General features: G+C 45.4%; 1 protein-coding gene across 1 annotated transcript in view; it reads right to left on the reverse strand.

Moving 5' to 3' along the window:
- The window catches only part of NPTXR (neuronal pentraxin receptor), a 48,221-nt gene extending 24,771 nt beyond the window's left edge, over nt 1–23,450 (reverse strand). Inside the window, exons 1-2 of the mRNA XM_051962511.1 lie at nt 23,445–23,450; nt 18,921–19,715 (exon numbers count right to left, since the gene is read on the reverse strand). Of these exons, the coding sequence (XP_051818471.1) occupies nt 18,921–19,715; nt 23,445–23,450 (801 nt within the window). The remainder of the gene's footprint in view (nt 1–18,920; nt 19,716–23,444) is intronic.
- Nucleotides 23,451–24,123: the final 673 nt, after the last annotated feature.

The following is a 24,123-nucleotide window of genomic DNA, read 5'->3' on the forward strand; positions in this document are numbered from 1 at the left end:
TGGAAAGGACCTCCGAACCTATCTGGTTCAATCCCTGTTTTTAGGTATGCAGCAAGAATTCTCTTTATAGTAACCTTGACATAAGGACTGATCTGGCCATTCCTTGAACACCTCCAGAGATGGAGAGCTCATTACTTTCACAAGTTAAAGCTATTATAGTATGAACTGACTTCAAATGTTGGAAAGATTCTGTTAATATTATACTTCTTTGTCACTTCCTCCCTCCCTCCTCCTCCCCACCCACTTCTCAGATGACCATCAACCTACTATATATGCCCTGTACATACATGTACTTGTCCTTTTTCAGGAAGGCTGTGAGTTTCTTGAGAACAGACACCATGTTTTTGCCTTTCTTTATATCCCAGCACTTAGCACAATGCCTGATACACCGTAGGTATTTAATAATTGTTTTATCTATCCAGAATTTAACTTTCGGGATATCCCGCACTGGTGAATGGCTGAACACGTTACGAATGTGATGGAATACTATGGTACTGAAAGAAATAATGAAGGGGAAGGTTTCACAGAAACCTGGGAGGACATATGATCTGATACAGAATGAAGGGAGAAGAAGCAAGAGAACAGTTTCCCTAATAACAGCAACGTTATAAAGATCAACAACTTGGAAAGACAATAGTTGATGAGATGCCCAACCAGAATTCCCGAGAACAGACAATGAAGTTTGTTTCCAGCCTCTTGACATGGAAACAGGCTATAGAATGAGACATAATTTTTGCACATGATCAATGAGGGAATTTATTTCACTTGTCTATGCAGTTTCATATATGAGTTTTATTTTCCTTTTCTAATGGGAAGGGAGGAAGTGAGAAGGAGGAAAAATGAATGCTTGTTAATTGAAAAAAATGTTTAAGGCTATAAGCTCCATGAGATAAGTCTCCATGAGACTTTCATCTTTGTATTAATATCCACAGAGCCTAGCACAGTAGGTGGAATAATTATTTTTTCTCCAACACTTATGCTAACCTTAAGGATTAATGAAAGCTCTCTTCTAATTCTCCTATTTCTTCCCCCTTTCCCCACCTAATAATATTTTAATTTTTTCTCATTACATGAAAAGATAATTTTCAATATTCACTTTTGTAAGATTTTGAGTTCCAAGTTTTTCTCTCTCCTCCTCTCCAAGTCAGCAAACAATCTGATATATGTTACACGTGTACAGTCATATTAATCACATTTCCACATTAGTCATGTTGTGAAAGAACAAAAGGAGAAAGCCATGAGAAAGAAAAGGCCAAAAAAAAAAAAACATTGAAAATAGCATGCTTCATGGGGCAGCTGGTAGTGGATAGAGCACCAGCCCTGAAGTCAGGAGGACCTGAGTTCAAATATAGCCTCAGACACTTAACACTTCCTGGCTGTGTGACCTTGGGCAAGTCACTTAACCCCAATTGCGTTAGCAAAAAAAAAAAATTAATAATAGCATGCTTCAATCTGTATTCAGACTCCACAATGCTTTCTTTGGATGCAGATAGCATTTTACATCATGGATCTCTTGGAATTGTCTATAAGTCAATTATGGTTGCTCATTGCACAGTAACATTGCTATTACTGTGTAGAAAGTTCTCTGGTTTTGCTCACTTTTCTTAGCATCATTTCATGTAAGTCTTTCCAGGCTTTTCTGAAAGCCACCTGTTCATCATTTTTTTAATAGCGTAATAGTATTCTAATTCATTCACACACCACAACTTGTTCAAGCATTCCCCAACTGACAGACATTCCCTCATTTCCCAATTCTTTCCACCACAAACAGAAGAGCTATAAATATTTTTGTATATGTGGGTCTTTTCTCCTTTTTTCGATCTCTTTGTGGTATAGCAATTTTATTGCTGGATCAAAGAGTATACTCATTTTTATACCCTTTGAGAATAGCTCCAAATTGCTTTCCAGAATGGTTAGATCAATACACAACTCCACCAACAATGCATTAGTGTCCCAGTTTTCCCATATTACCTTCATTCTATCATCACCTTAATCATATTAGCCAAACAGATAATTGTGAATTGCTTTAGTTTACATTTCTGTAGTCAATTTTTTTCATATGACTATAGATACCTTTAACTTCTTCATCTGAAAACTGCCGATCCAAATCATTTGGCCATTTATCAATTGGGGAATGACTTATATTCTGATAAATTTGACTCACTTCTCTATATATTTGAGCAATGAGACTTTTATCAGAAACACAGATTGTAAAAAATCTTTTTTCTGGCTTTCTGCATCCCTAATACTAGTTGTATTGACTTAGTAAAAAAAACTTTTTAATATAATCAAAATTATTCATTTTGCATTTTATAATGTTCTCTATTTCTTATTTGATCATAAAATTTTCTCTTCCCCTTAGATCTGACAGGCACATTATTCCTTGCTGTCCTAATTTGCTTTTAGTATCATTCTTTATGTCTAAATCATGTACTTATTTCAACCTTATCTTGGTATCTGGTGAGATGTTAATCTGTACTTAGTTTCTGCCATACTATTTTCCAGTTTTCCCCACAGTTTTTTTTTTTTTTTCAAATAATGAGTTCTAATTCTAAAAGCTGGAGCCGTTGGGTTTATCAAACAGTAGATTACTATTATACTATTATAGATTACTATACTTATTGATTACTTTATCTTGTGTTCTTAACCTAACCTATTCCACCGATCCTTCACTCTATTTCTTAGCCAGAATCAAATCATTTTGAAAATTGCCACTTTATAATAAAGTTTTAGGTTTGGCTTTTTTTTTCATGAATACCCTTAATAGTCTTGACTTTTTGTTTTTCCAGATAAATTTTGTTATATTTTTCTAGCTCTAGAAAATGACTTTTGGTAGTTAAATTGGGATGGCACTGCAATTCCCTTATTAATGGGGTGAGGGGAAAAGTTCTCTTTCCTCTTCCTCTACACCCGACCCATGATTTCTGTCTTCTCTCATTTGACAATCCTAAGCTAAATCAATTATTAAAATTGTTATTGGATTAGCAGATCTTCCTAATATCCTTTTATGTTGCTATAAAAACCTAATGAAATGCACCATCAATTGAAGGAAGGGACATAATTCTATAGTGGAGGTATAGAACCCTAAAAGGAGCTCACTTTAGCCTCATATCAGGTAATTTTTTAGCTTAACTAATTATCATGATTAGCTCAGTGTTAAGCCCTGTTTCTAGCTAATATTTCTTCACAGGTGCTGTCAGTGACACTATAAATTCAATGCCCTGAGGAAGTAGTCCCAGGTGTCCCACCCCAGTTACAGTTCTTCCCTCAGACCTCACACAGTGCTTTGTTTGGCTCTCTCTGGTACTTGGATTGTAATACCCAGAAGCCTATATTCTCAAAGCTAGAAAGGACCTTTAGGGTCTTCTAGTATATCTACTTCTTTTTTTTAACTGAGGCAATCAGAGTTAAGTGACTTGCTCAGGGTCATGGGCATAGGAAGTGGTAAGTGTCTGAGGCTAGATTTGAACTCAGGTCCTCCTGACTTCAGGGCTGATGCTCTATCCACTGCACCACCTACTCCATCTACTTCTTTTTATAGATAAGCAGGCTGAGATAGGATTTGAAGCCAGGTCCTTTGACTCCAAAATCCTGGACATGTTACATTTTGCTGCAATGTCCCAACAGCAGATATTTATTAACTCAGTGGCTAATAAATAGCCTTTGAAAGTTGCTAAATTAAAAAAAAAATCAGTCCTCCAGCAGCCATCCTGGTGATGAACCTCTCTAAACAAAGCCAGATGGGGCCTAGGATAACATCCATCTATATCTAGGTTCATCCCTCCAGCCTCTTCTTCCAGTGATCAGTCACCCCATTTTTTCCTGTGAGTCATTTACCTGTTAACTGAGAGGGTTTGGGATGGATGACCCTGAGGTCCTTTCTCTAGCTAGGGTCATGAGCCAGTTATCCTCCATGAGAAGAATCCCTCCACCAATGCAGATTGAAACCCATCCTTGCTTACCCATCACTCATAGCATTCATGCACGACTTTGCCCCATGATATCACTACTAATAATAGCTTACCTTTATATAACATTTTGCTATTACAAAGTGTGCTATATAAATGTCAATTATTAGCATGACTATTAGTCTCATGCTGGTAATATAAGCAGCAGATGCTCTGGGGTAGGGATGGAAGGAGTAAAGGAGGCTGACCGGAACATACCCTGCCCTCATCTGTGGGAAACTGAGGCAGAGGCTCCTGGGTTCCTGGGAATCAATCCCCTGAGACCCCAGTCCCTTTCTGAGAGAATCTGGCTAATACCTGTTGCAGCTTCGTGTTTAGAGCAACTGTTTAGAACAAGGTTCTTTAATCTGATTAAAGAACCTTGTTCTAAACACTTGTTCTAAAAATGTATTTTTTCCATCCTACTTCAGGGATCCCCTGGATTTCAGGGCACCCCTGAAATAGGATGGAAAAAAAATTTTGAATTTTCACTAGCCTCTAATTGAAATTTAGTATTTCTTCCGATTATGAATGTTGGTAACAAACCAAAGTAGCAATGCCTAGGATTTTGCCACTGAGAGAAACCACAGATCTTTTCAGGTCATTTTATAGCTGTTGCCGATATCTCGGAATATCACTTAGGTTATTGCCATCACTACTTTGAAATGAATATGAATTAATTATGAAACTCTCTCAGTCAATTACATTTGTTTTAAAAAAAATTTTAATGTATTTTGATGTAATCGGTTTTCTCTGTAATCTAATATATTTTATGTATTTCAATGTAATTGATTTTCTCTGTAATCTGATATATTTTATTTTATGTATTTTGATGTAATCGGTTTTCTCTGTAATCTGACGTATTTTATTTTATGCACTTAAAAACACAGTTCTGAGAAGGATTCTATAGGCTTTCCCAGAATGACTGCCGGGGTTGGGGTCCAGAATCTGAAAGAAGAAATTAGAAATCCCTGGATCACCAGATTATCGCTAAAATTCCTTCCATCAATAATCCCTGTGTTCTAAGGATCTTCCAGCTCAGAATTCTAAGATCAAATGAAATAATATTCGTAAAGTGTTCAGCACAGTGCCTGGCACATAGTAAGCACTTGATAAATTCTTATTCCCTTGCCTTCTCTAAGGTCCCTCCCATTTCTGGCATTCTCTATGAGATGATAGGACTCTGAGCTGAAAGGGGATCTTGTTGTTTTCCATCTGCCAGCCAGCTTGAAGGAATCAAACAATTGATAAGTGCACTGGAGAAAGCGAATATATGAGGACCAAGGGTGAAGAAGCCATTTCTTTTTTCTTTCTGGTTTTTCATAATAATAGATTTTTTTTATTTTCAAAATGTACAAAAAGACATTTACCCTTGCAAAATCTTGTGTTCCGAATTTCCCCCTTCCCTTAGACAACAAAGAATCCAATATATGTTAAACATGTGCAATGAAAAAGCTATGAGTAATCAGGGAAGGCTTCCTGAAGGAGAGGCTGGAAAGGCAGGGCAGGAATTGAGCAGAGGAGGATGGGAAGCTAGGGGAGAAGAGATAAGCATTCTGGTTCTTGGAACAAGGGGAGCAAAAGCAAAGGCAGATTAGCTATATCTAGCAGAGCAACACAAGTAGTTTGCTGCAATAATAATAATCAAAGCAATTTCATAGAAATGATCTTGTACCAACAAAAGAAGGGAGGCAGTGGAGGGAGCTCATCCCCATAGTAGACAGGAGGATGCTGATAGCTTAACTAGCTTGTTTGAAGTCTCAGAATCATTAACATTTTAGAGCTGAGATAAACCTTAGAACGTGGACTATCTGAGCTGGGAGGGTTAGAAGTGGGTGTGTTAAGGGGCAGCTGGGTGACACAGTGTCGGAGTGCCAGCTCGGGAGCCGAGAGGACCTGAGGTCTCAGACACTTAACGCTTCCTAGTTGTGTGATCCTCAGCAAGTCACTTAACATCAACTGCCTGAAGAAGTGGGTGTGTTAGGTCTGGGAGGAACTGTAGTAATCCCATCCATCAATGGTACAGGGGGAAAGAGTGAGAACCAGTGCTTTCTTCAAGGTCTCTCTGTGGGAGAGCTGACACTCTCCCAGAATTACTGGCTTTCAGAGCTGGAAGGGACCTCAGAAAACGCATCCCGCTCCTGAAGCCCAGATCCCTCTGTCATACCTCAGAGAAATGGATGCAACAGTTTTTGTAAGACTGAGATCCTAACTCTGTTCTAGGGTCCATTCTGGGTTTAATTTTGCTTGAACCAGATCACCTCATTCCCTCACACACTTTAAGCCAAGACTGATCGCTGCCCAAGCTTGGCTGGAAGCATGATCACTACGAGTCTTAGTCAAATCCCCAGTTTGGGGAGGGAAAAGCCCATAATGCACTCTGATTGGCAAAGGTACAGAGATGGCTCAGCACTTGCTGTTGGGGATGTGTCGGGCTTGTGAAGTCTATTAATTTCCCTCTTGAGACCCTGTCTGCTGCATCCATTGATCTGGAAACCTCACCCACCTTGCTGCATGCTGATGGCTACCGAACACTTATTTCACTTCTGAGCCCCAGACAACTCTGCCAATTCCCCATAATTCCTCTGCCTGGTCCTCTTTCTAGAAACTCAGGCTCAGCATGCAGACACTCAGCTCTAAAAAGAGTATGGAGTCTGAATGTGGAACGCAACATCCTATTTTCATCTTTTTTATTGTTATTGTTGTTTGCTTGTTTTTTCTTTTTCATTTTTTTCCCCTTTTTGATCTGATTTTTCTTGCACAGCCACAGCATGATAAATGTGGAAATATGTTTAGGAAAATTGCACACGTTTTTTACTGTTTAGAGAAGGGAGGGAAGTGGGAAGGGAGGGAGAAAAATTTAGAACACAAGATTTTACAAGGGTGGATGTTGAAAATTATCTTTGCATATATATCTATATATCTATATCTAGATCTATAGTTTTTGGTTTTTTTTTTTTTTGCTGAGGCACTTGAGGTTAAGTGACTTGCCCATGGTCACACAGCCAGGAAGCATTAAGGGCCTGAGGCCAAATTTGAACTTCAGGGCTGATATTCTATCCATTGTGCCATCTAGCTGCCCCTCTTGGCTTATATTTTGAAAAATAAAAAAGCTATTATTTTTTTTTTAAAGAAAGAAATTGACTTTACTCTTAAAAAAGAAACAGTCTCTTAGCTGCTCCCTAAACCACCCTGCTAATATAGAGGCTGGATTTGAGCCCTGCCTTAGACATTGTGTGATTCTGGGCAAGTGACTGGATTTCTCTCATCTATAAATGAAGATAATAATCCTCATATTACCGGCTCCATACAGCGCAGACAGCTGTAAGGAGACAGGTGTCCCAAAAGTCCTGGTGTTGTTTGAGCTACTAAAGATTGTGCTTATGTCTCTCGTGTTCAAAGAGACTAGAAGGCGTATGCAGGGGTCTCCACTGGACTAGAGTTTTCCAAGGTTGCTTTCAGCTATACTATAGACAGTTTTATAAATGAACATTTTAGGTGTTACTGTCCTGCCCAACACTCAGGTTCCACTCTGAGCTCTATCTAGGCATCAATGCTCCATGTTATCAGTGCCATCCCAGCTCTGAATTTGTGTGTTTTTTCAGCTCTGACATTTCAGTTTATAATATCCTTCTCAACTCTGGCATTCCCTTTTTAGGGTCTCCTTCTAAGTATCCCCTGACATCTGACATTCCCTGTTCCAAGCTCCCTCCCAGCTCTGACACCCCTTGTTCTAAGCTCCCTCCCAGCCCTGACATCCCCTGTTCTAAGCTCCCTCCCAGCCCTGACACCCCCTGTTCTAAGCTTCCTCCTAGCTCTGACATCCCCTGTTCTAAGCTCCCTCCCAGCCCTGACATCCCTTGTTCTAAGCTCCCTCCCAGCCCTGACATCCCCTGTTCTAAGCTCCCTCCCAGCCCTGACATCCCCTGTTCTAAACTCCCTCCCAGCCCTGACATCCCCTGTTCTAAACTCCCTCCCAGCCCTGACACCCCCTGTTCTAAGCTCTCTCCCAGCCCTGACATCCCCTGTTCTAAGGCCCTTCCCAGTTCTGACAACCCATGGTTCCAATATCTCCCTCAAGGCTACCAGAGTGTATGCTCACATAAGAGCTCTGCAAACACAGCCTCTCACTGTTAACACCCTTAGCCAGCTCTCCCCTCCGTAGCACACCCCCCATCACTCTACTCTTACTCACGGGGAGGCAAAGAGTCAGGCAGAGTTTCCGGGAGTCCTGACTGTTCAGGAGATGGCCACTTTGTCCCTACACCTGCCAAGGTGGACTGAGGAGGTCTGTCTGAGGAGGCGGTAGGAATGGGGATTGGGGCAACCAGAGGCAGGGAGCATTTGGCCAAAGCAGCCTGGGAAGGCCAGTTTATCAGATCCCATTCCCCTGATTGGGAATCTTGTCATCTGGAGGGAACATGGCACGAGACCTCTCCCTCACCCCCTGCCAACTTTCCCATCTGCCATCCCAGTCTGATGCTCATCAGGGTGGGGAACTGACTGTCTTCCAGAAGAGCCCACTCAGAGTTTATGAAAAGATGAGAGGGGGTGGATAGAAAAGAAGGGAGGAGGGAAAAAAGCAACACTTTCTCACCACTCACCTACTAATGGATTGAAAATCTGTCTCTGCTTGGCTTCTTCCCCAGCTTCTCCTCCTCTTCCTCCTCCTCCTCCTCCTCTTCCTCCTCCTCTTCTTCCTCCTCCACCCTCCAGCCTTCCCTCTTTTCCCCGTGTCATAAGAGACTAATTAATGCACAGTCCAGAGTTTGGGAGGCTCCTTCCTGTGTATAACCAAGCTGGGAGTGGAGAGACTTGGGAACAATGGGTCAGATCTCCAGATCTCCTGTGATCTTATCAGTGACCTGGACCTCAGTTTCTTCAATTGTAAAATGAGCAAATTGGACTAGATCGGGGTTCTTAATGTGGGTTTCACAGACAGTGGATAGACTTCAGGGAGTCTGTGAACGTGGAAGGAAAAAAATTACACCTTGATTTCCATAACTGAAATTTAATCTTTCTATTATGTATGTAGGCAACAACATGATTCTGAGAAAGGGTCTCAGGCTTCTCCATTCTGGCTGTTCAAGGGTCCAGAACATAACAAGGGCCTGATTAAGAATCCCTGAAGAATACTAGATGTTCACTGAGATTTCTTACAGGTCTCCACCTCGTATTTTCTGATCAGATGATTGGAAAAGAAGAGGTCTGAGTTAATATCCTAGCCTTAACATGTCTTAGCTGACAACCAGAGGCGTGCTACTTTACTGATCTGTACCTCAGTTTCCTCATCTGCAAAATGGGAATCACAAACCTCGGAGCCCTTAAAGCACTATTGAAATAGGGGTGGAGATATTGTGTTGGTCCTGTCACTCTTGTTTTCGTTTTTTTTCAGCTGTACAAATAAAAATTGGATTAAGGGGAGATATTGTGTTGGTCCTGTCACTATGTATGACTTTGTTCTTGGTTTCTTCAGCTGTACAAATAAGAATTGGATTAAGGGATCATCTGTGAGTCAGTCTGGGAGGCAGGAAGGTAGCCCCAAGACAAGAGAAAATTAGAATTAAGAAAAGAATATACGTACACTGGCTGCAGTGCTGGGGAGGAAATAAAAGGGAGGGGATGTGAGAGGGAGGGGATGTGTAAGTGAGTGAAAAGGCAGTGGTTGTCTCAAAGAGCAGATAATAAAACCATAGCCCCTGCTCTTAGCAGAGGGAGTTCCCAAGGGTGGGACGCCACACATGCGGTCCCACAGGCTCCGATTGGGCAGTGTGGTTTCGCTTGTTGTTTTACTTTATTACTGGGAAGACTTCGGTCTGGAAGAAGGAAAGGGAAGGTTGGGTTTCCGGGAATGATAATGATCTAAGAACAAAAAGGGATCAATAAAATGTAGTTTTTCAAATGGAAGAAGAGGGAAGAAATGGAAGACATGCAGAAGAGCTGAATTTAAACTGGTATGGATTTAATACTGTAGCTGGACATAACTGTAGCAGATCCTTCCCTGTTCTTACTTGCTCTGATTTAAGACTCCAGCCCTTCCCCTTATCCCCCTCCAAGATCTGACATTCAATGCTCAAATGCAAATAGAGACGGATCCCGGTGGGCTGTGTGTTGATTTAGACAATCTCAACTTAACATTATCCCTCTTGTATTTTTATTTATTTTCTCAAACATTTCCCAATTACATTTTAATCTGACTCAGCTCAGTTTGAGCCCCTTGCTCCAGGGCACCTCTCAATTTTGACATTCAACACTCTCCCCATCTCCTATCCCCATCCCTGTCTCTGAGATTCTACTACATATTCTGAGGTCTCTTCCAACTCTAATTTATTCTTTGTTCTGACATCCCCTGTTCCAAGACGCCTCCCAATCTGACATTCCCTATTCTAAGCTCCCTCTCAGCCTCTGTTCTAGGACCCCTCCCAGTTCCGACACTCCCTGTTCTAAGGTATATCCAATTCTGATATCCCTTGTTCTAAGACAATCCCTCCTCCTGCTCTGACTTTCCTTATTCTAAGACCCCTCCCAGCCCTGATCCTCCCTGTTCTAAGGCCCCTTCCAACTCCGTATCTAGGATCCTATGTTCTTGCACATAAGATCTTTGGTCAGAAAGGACAGTTGTTCTTATTCCTGTTTTACAGATAAGAAACTGAGGCTAAGAAGGGTGAATCCTTACTTGCCCAAATGGTCATTAAGCACATCTGGGACTTCCAAGGTTAATAACCCAAAGGGGCTGTTTCTTAAGGTAGTGATCTCTCTCCCCTGGAAGGGTCTGAGTGGCTAATGGTTACACCCCACGGATGAGCCTGCAATTCCTGCTCAGACACAGGCTGGACTCGATATCCTCCAAGGTTCCTTCCAGCTCTAGCAGTGTTGCTTCTCGGATGCTTTTAGGTACTTGGCTGGCTGCCCTTCCATTCTTTACTAGTCTATACTCATTGACCTCCCCTGGCAGAAGCCCTAGGACTGGCGACTTTTCTAAGACAAATAGAGCCCTTGGGAGCAGATCGTAGTGAATAAGGGAGAGCTTCCCAAAGTACTTCCAAGCTCTTCCCTCCCAACTACTCTGGGAGTCAGGGGGCACAAGTCTTTTTAACTTTCTGGTATGGATAAGAACACTGACCCAGGGCTTCCCGGTTCCAGTTCTTTCAGCACCAAGCTTCCAGATTTAGAAACAAAGGGTCCCAGAGATGGGAGGAAATTTGGAAACCGTGAAGTACAACCCCTTCATTCTATAGGGAAAAGGTCCCAGGCCCAGATTGGGGCAACAACCTTCTTTGTTTCTAGTCTCCTCATATCTAAGATGGATGTTTTCCAGGAGTTATAGGGAGATTCACCATGTTCAGATCAAATCCATAGATTGAAAAGGGATCTCAGGGACCATCTAATTTCACCTCCTAATTTTACGATGGGAAAACCGAGGCCTTAAAAATGAAGTGACTAAGCCACCGAGAGTAGAACCGGGAACAATCAATGGAAGTCACAAAGTGGAACATTTGGGAGTGGTGTAGGCAAGGGATCTCAGGGGTCATCTAATTTAACTTCCCAATTTTACAGATGGAAAAACCGAGGCCTTAAAAATGAAGTGACTAAGCCACCAAGAGTAGAACCAGGCGCAATCAATGGAAGTTACAAAGTGGAACATTTGGGAGTGGTGTAGGCAAGCGTGTGCTCATAGGTTAACAAGTGACTCTCAAAAAATGTGTCCATGACACACTTTGGGGGGGGTGTTCTTTTATTACTTTTATTGTCAGTGATATAAAACCGCAAATTATTATGTGCAGCTTGCTATTCTTAAATATCTAATAAAGTTCTTATGTAACTTAAAAAAATGGAAAATGAAATGACTTGCTCAAGATCACACAGGTCGAAAGTAATAGTCAGGCATTTGAATCCAGATCCTTTTAGTCCAAACCCAGGTAGTTTTCTCCCTAACGTTACCCAGGTCACAGATGCACCTCCTCAAGCTAATCTTGGAAACTCAGTATCTCCCTCTCTTTTCCCCTCCACACCTCCCTCCCTTTTCTTTTCTTGTTTGGAAGCTCTGGGCTCCTGGCCTCAATCTAATCAAGGTTGGGAAGGGGGAGGGAGGAAAGGGGAACAGAGAGGGCCAGATTGATTTCCCCTGCCTAGTCACCCAATTCCAATTTGGAACTGTAATTAAAAGAAGATGAATGGGGCCTCTTGGAGCCCAGACCTCACCAGCTCAGGATAAATGGATGGGTGAGGGAGATGGCGCAGCGGGGGTGGTGATGGGGCAGAAAGAAGCTGATCCATTAGAAAGGCGGCTACAAGAGCTCCCAGGACAGGGGCAAAGAAGCCTCAGACATCCCACCCCTCTCATCCACAGGGGGTTCCCGAAAAACATCAGTCTAAATTCAGAAGTCACTGAGTCCAACGTCATCATTTTAAATGAGGGAATCTCATCTAAACAAGAGGGAGAAGTCCCTGACTTTATGGACATACAAGTCAGTGGCAAAAAGGGGGATCTCTTAGCTCCTTCCCCCACATTTCTCTTTTTTGTCATTTTCCCTCAATAGCTTCCCCAAATCCTCACCCCCAGCCCCTTTGATAAATTATCAAGTTCTAATTTGTTCCCAAGCTTCTCTGTTACTCCTCTGAAAAGTCAGAATTAAACTCACTAGGAAAACAGGTCATAATGCAAGAGGAAGAAAAGAGGCACTAGCCCTGAAGTCAGGAGGACATGAGTTCAAATCTGGCCTCAGAAACTTAACACTTCCTAGCTGTGTGACCCTGGGCAAGTCACTTAATCCCGACTGCCTCAGCAAAAAAAAAGAAAAGAGTAAGAAAGTGTGGATGACACCTGCTGGCTATATCCCACAGTAGTTCATATCCACTAGATAGTGTTGGGGAGGGGGTGGTCAGGCCATGGCAACATGGCGTAATGGATAGAGCACTGGAGCTTGGATGTTCATTGTGGTCAGTGAGTGACCTCATGCCACTTTTCTCATCTGTGAAATAGGGATGGTGACAGTCCTAATACCAAATTCTCCCCAAACTTGTGAATTACAGTTGGCAAAATTAACAAATGTTAACTTTTGTTATTATAGACAGGACCCTAGCGCTGGAAGGGAAGACCCATCCAAGGCTCTTATTTAAAGGCTGATTTGCCAAGGTCACACGGCTCATGAGCAGGAGAGCTGAGAGATGAGCGCAGGTCTTCCAAAGTTCAGAAATTTCTCCATGTGATACCTCGACAGACAAGGAAACTGAGGCTGGAGAGTTAAACGGAGAAAGTGGGGATTCAAACCCAGATCTCCCATCTTTTTCTCTTTGTGTTGCTGCCCCCTCACTCCCTGCCTCGGAATGGGCAAAGGGAATGGGATCCGTCTGTGTCCATCCCCATAGCCGTGGCACGGTCCCTTTCCAGGAAGTGAGCATTCGTGCAGCCCAGTCCCTGGCTCTGTTCCTTCCCTGGCAGCAACCTCCTCCCTTTTTGCAGCAAATTTAAAAAAATAAATCAAAGTAAAATCAATAGATCTCAGAAAAAGCTCCTCTAAATCCCCTTACTGGCCACACTCCTCTTCAGATTTAGCCGAGTGCTGGAAGCCTGGGGGAGAGAAACACCCGGATGATTCAGCCCGTGGCCCCTGTCCCCCAGGTTATACTGCCCAAGACACACTCAAGGTCAAGAGCCAGGGGATCAGAGGATTCTTATAATCCGAAAATGCAGAATGTCAGGAACACATGAAGTCAGAAGGTGGAGGGCCCCCAAATTCTGCTGGGGAAGCATAGTATAGGAGAAGGATTGGATTTGGAATCACAGTGCATGAGTTCAAAACCCAGTCTGCTATTTAAGACCTGTCATTTCTCTGGGCCTCAGTTTCCCTATCTGTAAAATGAGGGTGGTGGACTCTTGGACCTCTAAGCTCTAGTAAATGTGGAATGTCAGAACTGGGCGGGGGGCTTAGAACAGGGAATGTCCCAGTTGAGGGAGACCTAGAACAGGGAATGTCAGAGCTGAAGGAGACCTAGAACAGAAAATGTCAGATCTGGGAGATGTCTCACCGATCCAGTACTCTGATTTTACAGAGCAGGAAACTAACACCCAAAAAGCAACAGGGACCTTTCCAGGATGGCACAGCCATCCTTTCTTTCCTATTATATCAGAAAAATTCTTCTGTGATGTATTTCTACTGCAAGATCAAAAGTCAGAGAATGGCCAAATCTCAGAGGAGAAAGGGATGCCAGAGGCTCTCTGATACTGAGCAGGGTTCCCTCAACAACCAAAATCAACAAAGGGCCAGGAGATCTCCTGGGAAGTCCCTTCCCCTTCAGCTCAGCTACCCAGGAGACCTTTGTTCCAATTCTAGCTCTTTGCCTCATTATGCACTTTTATCTGAGTCTCAGTTTTAATAATCCCTTCATTTCCTACCTCAAGGAGAAGGGGATGTTATAAGATCAAGCCTGAAGAAATTATCTGTAAGCAACAAAGGGGTAGAAGGGATTGGCATTGTAAATACTGATGATTGCCTTACCCAGCATCCCTTTCAGAAGCAGAACGGAGTATATATTCTGGGAGGCAGAGGTGACCAGAGCTTCAGACAGGAGATATCGTCTCGTGCCTGGGTCCCAGAATTATAGACTTAGGGCTGGAATTAGAATGAGGGGCCGTGGCCCCTCTCACTGAGTCTAATCCTCTCATTTCACACAGAAGGAAATTGGAGAGATTAAGTTATCCTCCCAATTAGTGAGATTCTGAGGCAGGTGCACATCCAGGTCTTTCTGACTCTAAGCCTCGAGCATGATTCTCAGCTTAGAACCTTTCTGAGTCTAGTCCTTTTCACCCCTATCCAGACACTATAAATCCCAATCTAGAACCTTTCTGGGTCTAATCCCTTTTATCCCCCCCGTCCAGACACCATGATTCCCAATCTAGAACATTTCTAAGTCTAGTCTTTTTCACTCCTTATCCAGATACCATGACCCCCCAATCCGGAACATCTCTGGGTACAGTCCCTTTCACCCTCTATCCAGACACCATGATCCCCAATCTCAGACTTCTTTGGGTCTTTGGTATTTTATGGACCAACTCTTCATGCCCTCTCTCCAAGGGCCTTATTCCTGCTTGCGAAGGGAAGTGGACTTCAAGGGGGCACCCTGAGGTGTCCAAGAAAGAAGTCCAGATTTTGAATCTGAAAACCTAGATTTAAATATTGTCTCTACTACTTGGCACTTGACTGTGTGTTCTTGGGAAGATAATTCCCCTCCCTAGACCTCAGTTTCCTCGTATACAAAATGAGAAGGTCTTTAAAGTTCCTTTCAGTTCAGTCATCCTTCCAGGTTTCATGAGGATGTGGCCAAATAGGATTTCGGGCCCTGGGGGCTTGGGGAAATCCAGGCCAAAGTCTCACTTTCCAGCATCATCTCTACCTACCCATTTTCTGATTCTACCCATTGCTCTCACATACAAGACACCTGCCTCACACTTGCAGGGAGCATCGTTACAGGATAAGGAGAGGAGAGGCAAATCGGGACCGCTCTTGTGGGGAGGTAGCACTGAGGTCCAAGGCTGGCCGAAGTCCACCTCGACCATCTACCTGAAGTGACACGACATGGGCAGCAGGTCCCGCTGGGAGGGCCTTTCCAAGCCAAAAGCTGGAGGTGTTGCCAAGTGTAGGCTGGGAAGGAAGCCAACCCCTTTCCGGCTCCATTATCTTGGGATGCCCAGGAAGGTAGGAGAGCCAAGCACAACCCACCAGTACCATCTGCATGCTGCATGTGTTGTGTAGAGTGAGGAGTAGGAGAAAGAGAGGAAAAAAAAACCCATTCTCCATCTCCATTTCCTTCCACTTGGGATTTGGGTGTTGCTCATATTTCCAAAGAGGCATCCAAGTTTTCAGTGGTATTCACTCATGTAGGTACTTTGGCAGGACCTGTACTATACAATAATGGAGTAGAAAGCCACTTGCTGAATATACAGAAGCAAGGAAGGGCCCACCTACTCCATCTGGGGACAAAGCCTTTCACTCTACAGTGAGAGAGCTAAGGAGGGGCCGTCTCTAGGTGTTTACACAGCCATGATATGGCCATGCTGTGCCTGGAATGCTCTCTCTCCTTACCTTGAGGAGTCCCTAGCTCCCTGAAAGGTTCTGTTCAGGGGCCTGAATAAGGCCCTTTCTCATCCTTCTGTTCTTAATGCTTTTGTCTCCTCCTGCTGCTCTCCCACTTCTTTCTCCTCTTCCTCCTCCTCCTCCTTTTCCTCCTTCTCTTCCTCCTTCTCCTCCTTTCTTCCTCTTCTTCCTCCTCCTCCTCCTTTTCTCCTCTTCCTCCTCCTCCTCCTTTTCCTCCTCTTCTTCCTCCTGCTCCTCCTTTTCCTCCTCTTTCTCCTCCTCCTCTTCCTCCTCCTCCTCCATATGACTTTGTATCTGTATCTACACACAGGAGAATATAAACTTCTGAGGGACAGCTAGATGGCACAATAGCTAGAGCAGTGGCCCTGAAGTCAGGAAGACCTGAGTTTAAATCCAGGCTCAGACACTTAATACTTATTAGCTATCATTTGACTCCAAATGCCTCACCTAAAAATTAATAGAATAATAATAGAATAAAATCAATTAATTGGAATAATTAGAATAAACTTAATTAATATATTTAATACAAATAATTAATATATATTATTATATATATAATAAATAATATATAGAATATAATTTCTAGAGGGTAGAAACTGGCTCCCTTTTGTGTTCCCCGGCACCTAGAATGATGTCTGGGACACAGTAGAATGTAAGCTCTCAGATATTGTGTATATCTAATAATATCTAATAAACCCTTGTTAAATACCCTTGATTCCTTTCTGTGCTTTCAACTTTAAAGGACCATAGGGATCACTTAATAATAGTAATCATAATAATAGCTCATTTTTCCCCCTAGGGATTTAAGGTTTGCAAAGCACTTTAAAATGTCACCTCACAGGATTTTTCCAGCATGCCTGGGAGGCCAAGGGACTATTGCTATTTTCATTTCAGAGACGAGGAAACTGAGGCAGAAGAGGAAGTGCCTTGCCCAGGGTGAGGAGTATCTGGAAACAGATCTGAGCCCAGGTGGTGAGCCCAGGTACGAGGCTGTAGCCACTGTGATACCTAGCCTCGCCCGAGCCAGAACCGTTATCTGGGAGAGCTAAATCATCTCCCTGCAGAGCTCGGTGCCTTGTACAAAGGAAGAGCTTAATCAATGTTTGTCAGATTCTGAAGCTTTGATTCCCCAGCCACCCGCCTGCCTAGCTAGAAAATTGTCAGGAATTACAGAAGGTTTAAACTGCAGATCTTCTACTTAACCCTGGAGGCAGGCCTGTTTCTCCCCCATTTGATACAGGGCTTTCTTGACATGAGGCTGGTGGTTCCCCAAAAGTTTGCTGAAATGACTTGGAAGGGACCTTGGAGACCATGCCTTGCTTTTAAAAGGTGGAAACTGAGGCTTACTGTGACTTGCCCTAAGGGACTTGCCTGTGGTCCCTAAGGTGCCAGTCAGGAGTGAGATCTGCCTCCTCTGCCTCCAGATCCCATTTCTGATCCTCGAATCTACTCAATTGACTGTAGATCAGAGAACGCTGGGGGTAGGGGGCTGGGGAGGAGGAGGACTGAGGGAGGGGTGGAAGGCAGCAGTCCTAGGAAGGGCTCATGCAACTTTACATCCGTGCCAAAAGCTTTCAGGATGCTCCAACTAGGAGGAAGCTATTCCGGTGGCTGTATACAGAGGAGGAAACTGAGGCTCAAGGAGGCAAATTACTTACTCAGGGTCTCACAGATTGTGGCAGAGCTGAATTCAAAACCTAGGGTTTGGTTCTCCCCCCCCACCCCCCTTTACCACAATGATAGATCAAGGCAAGGTGGGTGTGTCTCTTTATCAATATCAGGATAATAAATGATTATGAGAGGCAGTCCCCCCTCTCCTGATTGCTGTGACCAGTCGTTTGGGGCTCTCTATATAAATGGTAGTTCTCCCCCCTTCATTTCCCTCCTGCGCCGCCGTATCTTTTTTTTTTTTTTTAAGGGATTCTCTAGACCCGGACCATCTCTCCCCCCTCCCCCCCACTCCCTGAGAGGCCGTACTGGGTGCAGAGAGAAGAAATGGGGAGAGAAGTCCCTTATCCACAGGCAGGAGGCTGGAGGCAGCAGCAGCCCCTGTGAAATCCGGGCACAGAGCCCAGCATTTCTCGCTCTTAGCTCCTTCTCCCAAGGGGAGGGAGGGGTAGTGGCTGGCTCTGCGATCGCTCAGCGACCAATGAGGGCAGATTTCTCATCCGAGCCCCTCTGGGGAACTAGCAGGAACCCCGAGCTGGGACCCTTTGGGACCGGGCACCGCCCGGTGGGCTCTCCGAGCAGCCGTGTGTCCGTCTGTCCCTCCGGGGAGGACAAACAGGGCGGGATGGAGGAATGGGATTTCTTTATGGAGGCTGTCCTTGGGTCTCCTAACAGACTCAGCCCTACACCAGCTGTCTTCCAGAAGGGAGTTAGCAGGGGAAGTCCCCGGGCACCCCGTGGCCTCCCTCTGATCCGTGTGGGATCCCGGATCTCTAGCCCAGACCCTAGAGATCTCGCCCAGCCCCCTCCCCCCATTTTTAAGGAAAGTGAGACGGAGAATGGGCTGGGGGGCACTTGCCCAAGGTCACACAGCGGTGAGAGGACTAGAACCCTAGCCTCCTGGCTTTCCACGCACCCTCTTTTCACTCCGCACCCCGAGCTCCCTCTGGGCACCCCTTAAACCCGCACGCTGTTTGCCTGCCCTGCGGGGCTGCGGAGAGGGAGCGCTCTGCAGACCTTGGAGAGCTCAGGCAATTCCTCCGCCAACAGGCGCTCAGCAGGCGCCTCCTCCCTCTCCGAGTGGGGCTCGGCGCTGGGCGCGGGGGATACAAAGACGGGAGCGCGCCGGCGGTCGGTGCCTTGCGGGAGCTCCCGCTCCGCGGCCCGGCGAGGTTCCCCGAGCCCCCAGCCCGAAGGGGCGGCCGCTCACCTCGATCTTCTCGATCCTCTCCTTGAGGGCGCGCACGGCCTCCTCCAGCTCGCGGACCACGGCCGGGGAGTCCCAAGCCGGGCCGTCGCTCATGGTGTCCTGGCGACCCGAGGGCCCCGGGTCCTGGAAGGGCAGCTGCAGTCCGCTCTCGCAGCGGCCCAGCTTGCCGGTGAGCTCGCGGATGGCCTCCTGGTCGGCTCGGATCCGCGCCTTCTGCTGCAGCGCCGTCTGCCGCAGCTGCTCCGCCGTGCTCTGGAGGGCCAGCAGCTCCTCCTCGCGCTGCCGCTGCTGCTGCTGCTGCTGTCCCGAGCCCGGCCCGTCGCCCTGCACCGCGGCCCCGTCCGCTGCCGTCGGGCACTCGGTGGCCAGCGGGGTGCACAGGAAGCGGCTGAAGAGCAGCGGGTGCTGCAGCGGCCGGGCGCTGGCCAGCAGCTCGCCGCCGCCGGGCAGGGGCAGCTCGTGGGGCCCGGCCGAGCCTCCCGGGCCGTGCAGCGCGCTCAGGCTCTGCTCCGGCCCGGGGGGCAGCAGCGCCGCGGCCCCGGCGCTCGAGTCGTTGTCGGCGGCGGCCCCGGAGGGCGCCCGCGCCGGGCTGGCCGCCGGGTGCACGCTGGCGATGATGCACACGATGGCACCGAGGAAGGCCAGCATGCCCGCGGCCAGCAGCACGGCCAGGAACTTCAGGGTGGCGCGGGCGGCGGGGGGGCCGCACGGCCCCGTACACGCGGGCTGGGGAGGAAGGGGGACACGGACTCGAGGAGTTCGCGAAGGAAGCCCGGCGCGCGGCTGGAGCTGCTGCTACCGGTGCCGGGGCCACCGCCGCTGCAGCCCGCTGCTGCTGCTGCCGCCGCCGCCGCTCCCGCCGCAGCTCTGAGCCGGGCTCGGGCTCCGGGAGGGAGTGGGAGACTGCGCCGGCCCCGCCCCTCTCCTCCCCGCCCCTCCCCTCCCCTCCCCAGCCCGCTCCCGCCCCGCCGGCCAGGCCCGCCACCCCAGAGCCCGTCCCCCGCCCGGAGCCTCAGTAGTCTCTGAAATGGGAGGGGGAACCCCCACCGGAGACAGGGGGAGAAGCCTCGCTACCAAGCGCAGCCCCCCCGTTCCGGGCCACGGGGGAAAGGTGACATCGAGCCATCTCCTAGCCTTGGTCGTCCCCCTCCTCTGCACAACCATCCCCTCCCTCTCCGTCACCCCGAAAGGAGGAAGGAACGGGGACCTGCCGAGATCGCTTTGCCCCCAACGCCAGCTCTCCTTTCCCTTCCCGGGGCTTAGAGCTGGCTTCTCTTCCTTTTTTCCATAGATTTAGGATCCGAAGGGCCGTTAGAGGCCACCAGCCCAACCTTCTCAACCTGCCGCAAAGAGGGAGTTGGCCAGGGGGGGTCTCAGAACTAAAGAGTCTAAAGCTAAAGCTCCTGACTCCAAGCCTAGTACACTATCACACCTTCCTCCACAGTTCCTTCTCTTCTCCCCCTGTGGGCACCCCAAAATGGAAAAGGCGATTGAGAGGTCTTCAGGGACCTTCCCATCCTGATCCTAGCTCGCCATCTTTCCATAACACGGGGGAGAGAGGGGGGAGAAAGGGGGGGGTGGCGGACATTCATATGGGATCAGGGATGCCTTATCTTCACTCCCCTCACTCCCTCTGTCCCTTAAAAATCACCATTCGTGTATCCTCGGGGATCCCTGCTCCCTGCTCCTTCTGGCCAAAAGGATAAAGAAAAGACTGCTGGGAAGGAGAAGAACTCTTCCTCCTCTTATTCCAAACTTCCTTTTACTGGTGACATCTCTACTCATCTCCCTGTATCCTTCCCCAGCATCCACCCTCACTCTTCCCCAGCTTCTCCCCCCACTACTATGGTAGCCCAAAGAGCTGGGGACGGAACCATAGCTGCACTGATGCCCTCGTAGGCTGGCAGCCAGCTACCACCCTTCTGGGCAGAGGAAATGCAGGCAATCCTCCCCCATCCTTCAAGGCCCAGATCAATCTCCTGTTTCACTGGGAAGACCTTGACTAACAGAACAATAGAACTTTCCAAGCAGGAAGGGCCCTTTGAATAAGAGCTCTTCATTTTACAAGTGGGGAAACTTATTCCAAATATGTTAAGACAGCAGACTGGTTTCCTGGGGGCCAATAGGAAAACAGTTGCCATGATGGAGGCTGGGTTCAAACTTACTGTGTGATCTTGGACAATTACTTTCCTTCCTGCAGCCTCAGTTTCCTTTTTTTGTAAAATAAGATTGAATTGGATGATCTACAAGATCCCACCTAGCCCTGAAAGCCCCAGTCCTATGAACCACAATGATCACGCGGTGACTTCTCAAGGCTTAGCACAGTGCCGGACAGATACAAATCCTTTCATATATATTGATTGACATCAGAAAAACCAGATTAAAACATTAAAAAAAGTTTTAAAACACAACAAAAAAAATCTCCTGTAAAATAACATACATTGATGACAATAATTACAACAATTTATGTGGAAAGAACATTGGATTGAAGCTGATGGCTGTGTCTCTATAAGGCCCAATCTTGACATTTCCTTTCATTAGTTGGAGAAGGGGGGAACTACGGCTGCAGAATGTTGCCCGCACTCTCAAATCAGTTGTTAATTGGCTAGTTTTGCTCACCTGTTTTCCTTTGTTATATGGGAAGGATCACTGGAGTTCAAAAGTGGCCATGATGTAAAAACTAAAGATGTCAATAAAAAACTTTTTAAAACTTTTATTTATTTATTTATTTTAAAGACACATTGCTTTACGAATCATGTTGGGAGAGAAAAATAAGAATAAAAGGAGAAAAAAAACAAAAAAAAGAAATGAACCTAGCATGTGTTGATTTCCATTCAGTCTCCTTAGTTCTTTTTCTAGATGCAGATGACGTTTTCTATCCAAAGTCTATTGGAATTGCCTTGGATCAATAAGACTTTTTATGAAAAACAGTATGAGCCAGTCCAAGAGGTGTGACAAATAGCAGAAAGTCCAGTGCCAGGAGATTTCAGACAGTAAGTGTTATCTATAGCTCTGAAGAGAGAGAGCTCAGCAAGGGCTGGGAGCACTAGTCCTAATGCTTGGAAGGATAGAAAGAATCTGAATAGACTGGGGCTGGAAGGGAAGATGATGTACTAAGAATTTTCAGAATAATAATTCTAAAATACTTGAAAGTGCTTTGCTTTCTTAGAAAGTTTAGAAAGTACCCAACGAACTTGCTTAGAGCATTGATTGCCTTGGTACATTAATATGAGAAGGATCTGGGACTCTGTGTATTTGAGGGAACTCTTAGTATCTTTGAGAAAGCAAATATAATCTATTTATTTATGCCTTAGTAAATAAAGCTGGAGGGGTAGAGAGGTGGTGCAGTGGACAGAGCACCAGCTTTGAAGTCAGGAGGACTTGAGTTTAGATCTGGTCTCAGACACTTAATACTTCCTGGCTGTGTGACCCTGAGCAAGTCACTTAATCCCAACTACCTCAGCAAAAACAAACAAACGAATGAATGAATGAATGAATAAACAAAGAAACCTGGAGAGTTGCCTTAGACACATTTTGTGATGTGCCCCGGGTTATAGAATTCTTATGTGTATTGAGTGAGATTTGACCCCAGGTCTTGGGTTCAAGCACAGCATCCTATCCACTCATGCCATGTTGCCTCTCCAATTCACCCAGTCCATCCTCGCTTCTTCCTCCCTTCACCCAGAGTTCTGCCATAAACTTCACAATACAGCTTGACCCAATGGTCGAAGTGACACTTGGATGACTTACTTACTTTGTTACTGAATCACAGATGGTTGAATTTAAAAGGAGCTTCATCAAGCATCTAGTCCAACCTGTCTGTACAAGAATGGGGACCCCCTTCTCCAACTTTCTGTCAATTAATCCACTAGCTTCTTGATCTCCAGTGACAGGAAACTCACTACCTCTCAAAGCATCTCATTCCACTTTGGAGTGACTTCAGTGGTTAGAAAGTTTTTATTACATTAAGCCCAACATTACTTAGAGCAACACCATCACATTCTGCTCATAGTTGTGTCCCTGGAGCCTAAGAGAATCAGTGTAACCCCCTTCCTTATAAAGCCCTTCCAAAAAGTGAAAAAAAGGCATGTCTCCCATTTTCTCTTCCTCAGGATAACTATATTCAATTCTTTCCTTGAATCACATTTAGCAAGATCTCCAAGCTCTTTCCCATACTAATTTTTTCTGGATTCACCCCAGGTTAACAAGTATTTTTTTAATTAAAGCTTTTTATTTTTCAAAACATATGCATGGACATTTCTTTAACATTAGCCCTTGCACTACCTTGTGTTCCAATTTTCCCTCCTTTCCCCCATACCCTCCAATATATGGTTAACAAGTATTTTTGAAAAAAACAAAAACAAAAACAAAAACAAAAACACAAGTATTTTTGGTGTAGGTAAAGAGAGACTGGATAAGTAGTCCATTAGAGATGCAGAAAGTTAGTTACCTGGGACATGGAGAGGCAAGACTGGAATTCAAGGCAAGTTTATGGTCCTCTCCACAATCCTGCCACTGACTTACCCACATCGCTCCAAAAACAAGTGCCACGCACTGACCAGACTATTCCAGATAGAGTCTGTGCAAGGTAAAGTGCAGTTGAACTCACTTTTTTTATTTTTATTTTTTTATTGTAGCTTTTTATTTACAAGATATATGCATGGGTAATTTTTCAGCATTGACAGTTGCAAAACCTATTGTTCCAACTTTTTTCTCCCTTCCCCCCATCCCTTCCCCCAGATGTCAAGTTGGCCAATACATGTTCAATATGTTAAAGTATATCACTTTATTTGTAACATGATATCTGTCTTATTGCAGATTCTAATCACTTTTTGCCTTTTCTGGTGAGGGAATACCCATGAGGAGCTTGTGGTGCCCTAAAACCTTCAGCTCTTTTTCAGACAAACTCTCATCTGGACACCTCTCCTCTATTTTATAACAATGTGAACTCAGTAATAACAAGGGACTGTTCTAGTCTATTTGTATCCCTGATACTTGGCTCAATGCATAGTAGGTAGCAAATGCTTAATAAATGCTCATTGCCTGAAGTTGATTGTTTGAACCTAAATTTACATTTACATTTCTTCTGGTTAAAACTGATCTTATTAGATTCTGCCATTCATTCTCAACTACTGGTGAAGTCTACAGACCCTTTCTGAGAAATAATGTTTCTAAATGCAGAAAATACATTGGATTATAAAGG

Source organism: Antechinus flavipes, chromosome 5 (genome assembly GCF_016432865.1).
Source record: "Antechinus flavipes isolate AdamAnt ecotype Samford, QLD, Australia chromosome 5, AdamAnt_v2, whole genome shotgun sequence".
NCBI classification, from domain to species: domain Eukaryota; kingdom Metazoa; phylum Chordata; class Mammalia; order Dasyuromorphia; family Dasyuridae; genus Antechinus; species Antechinus flavipes.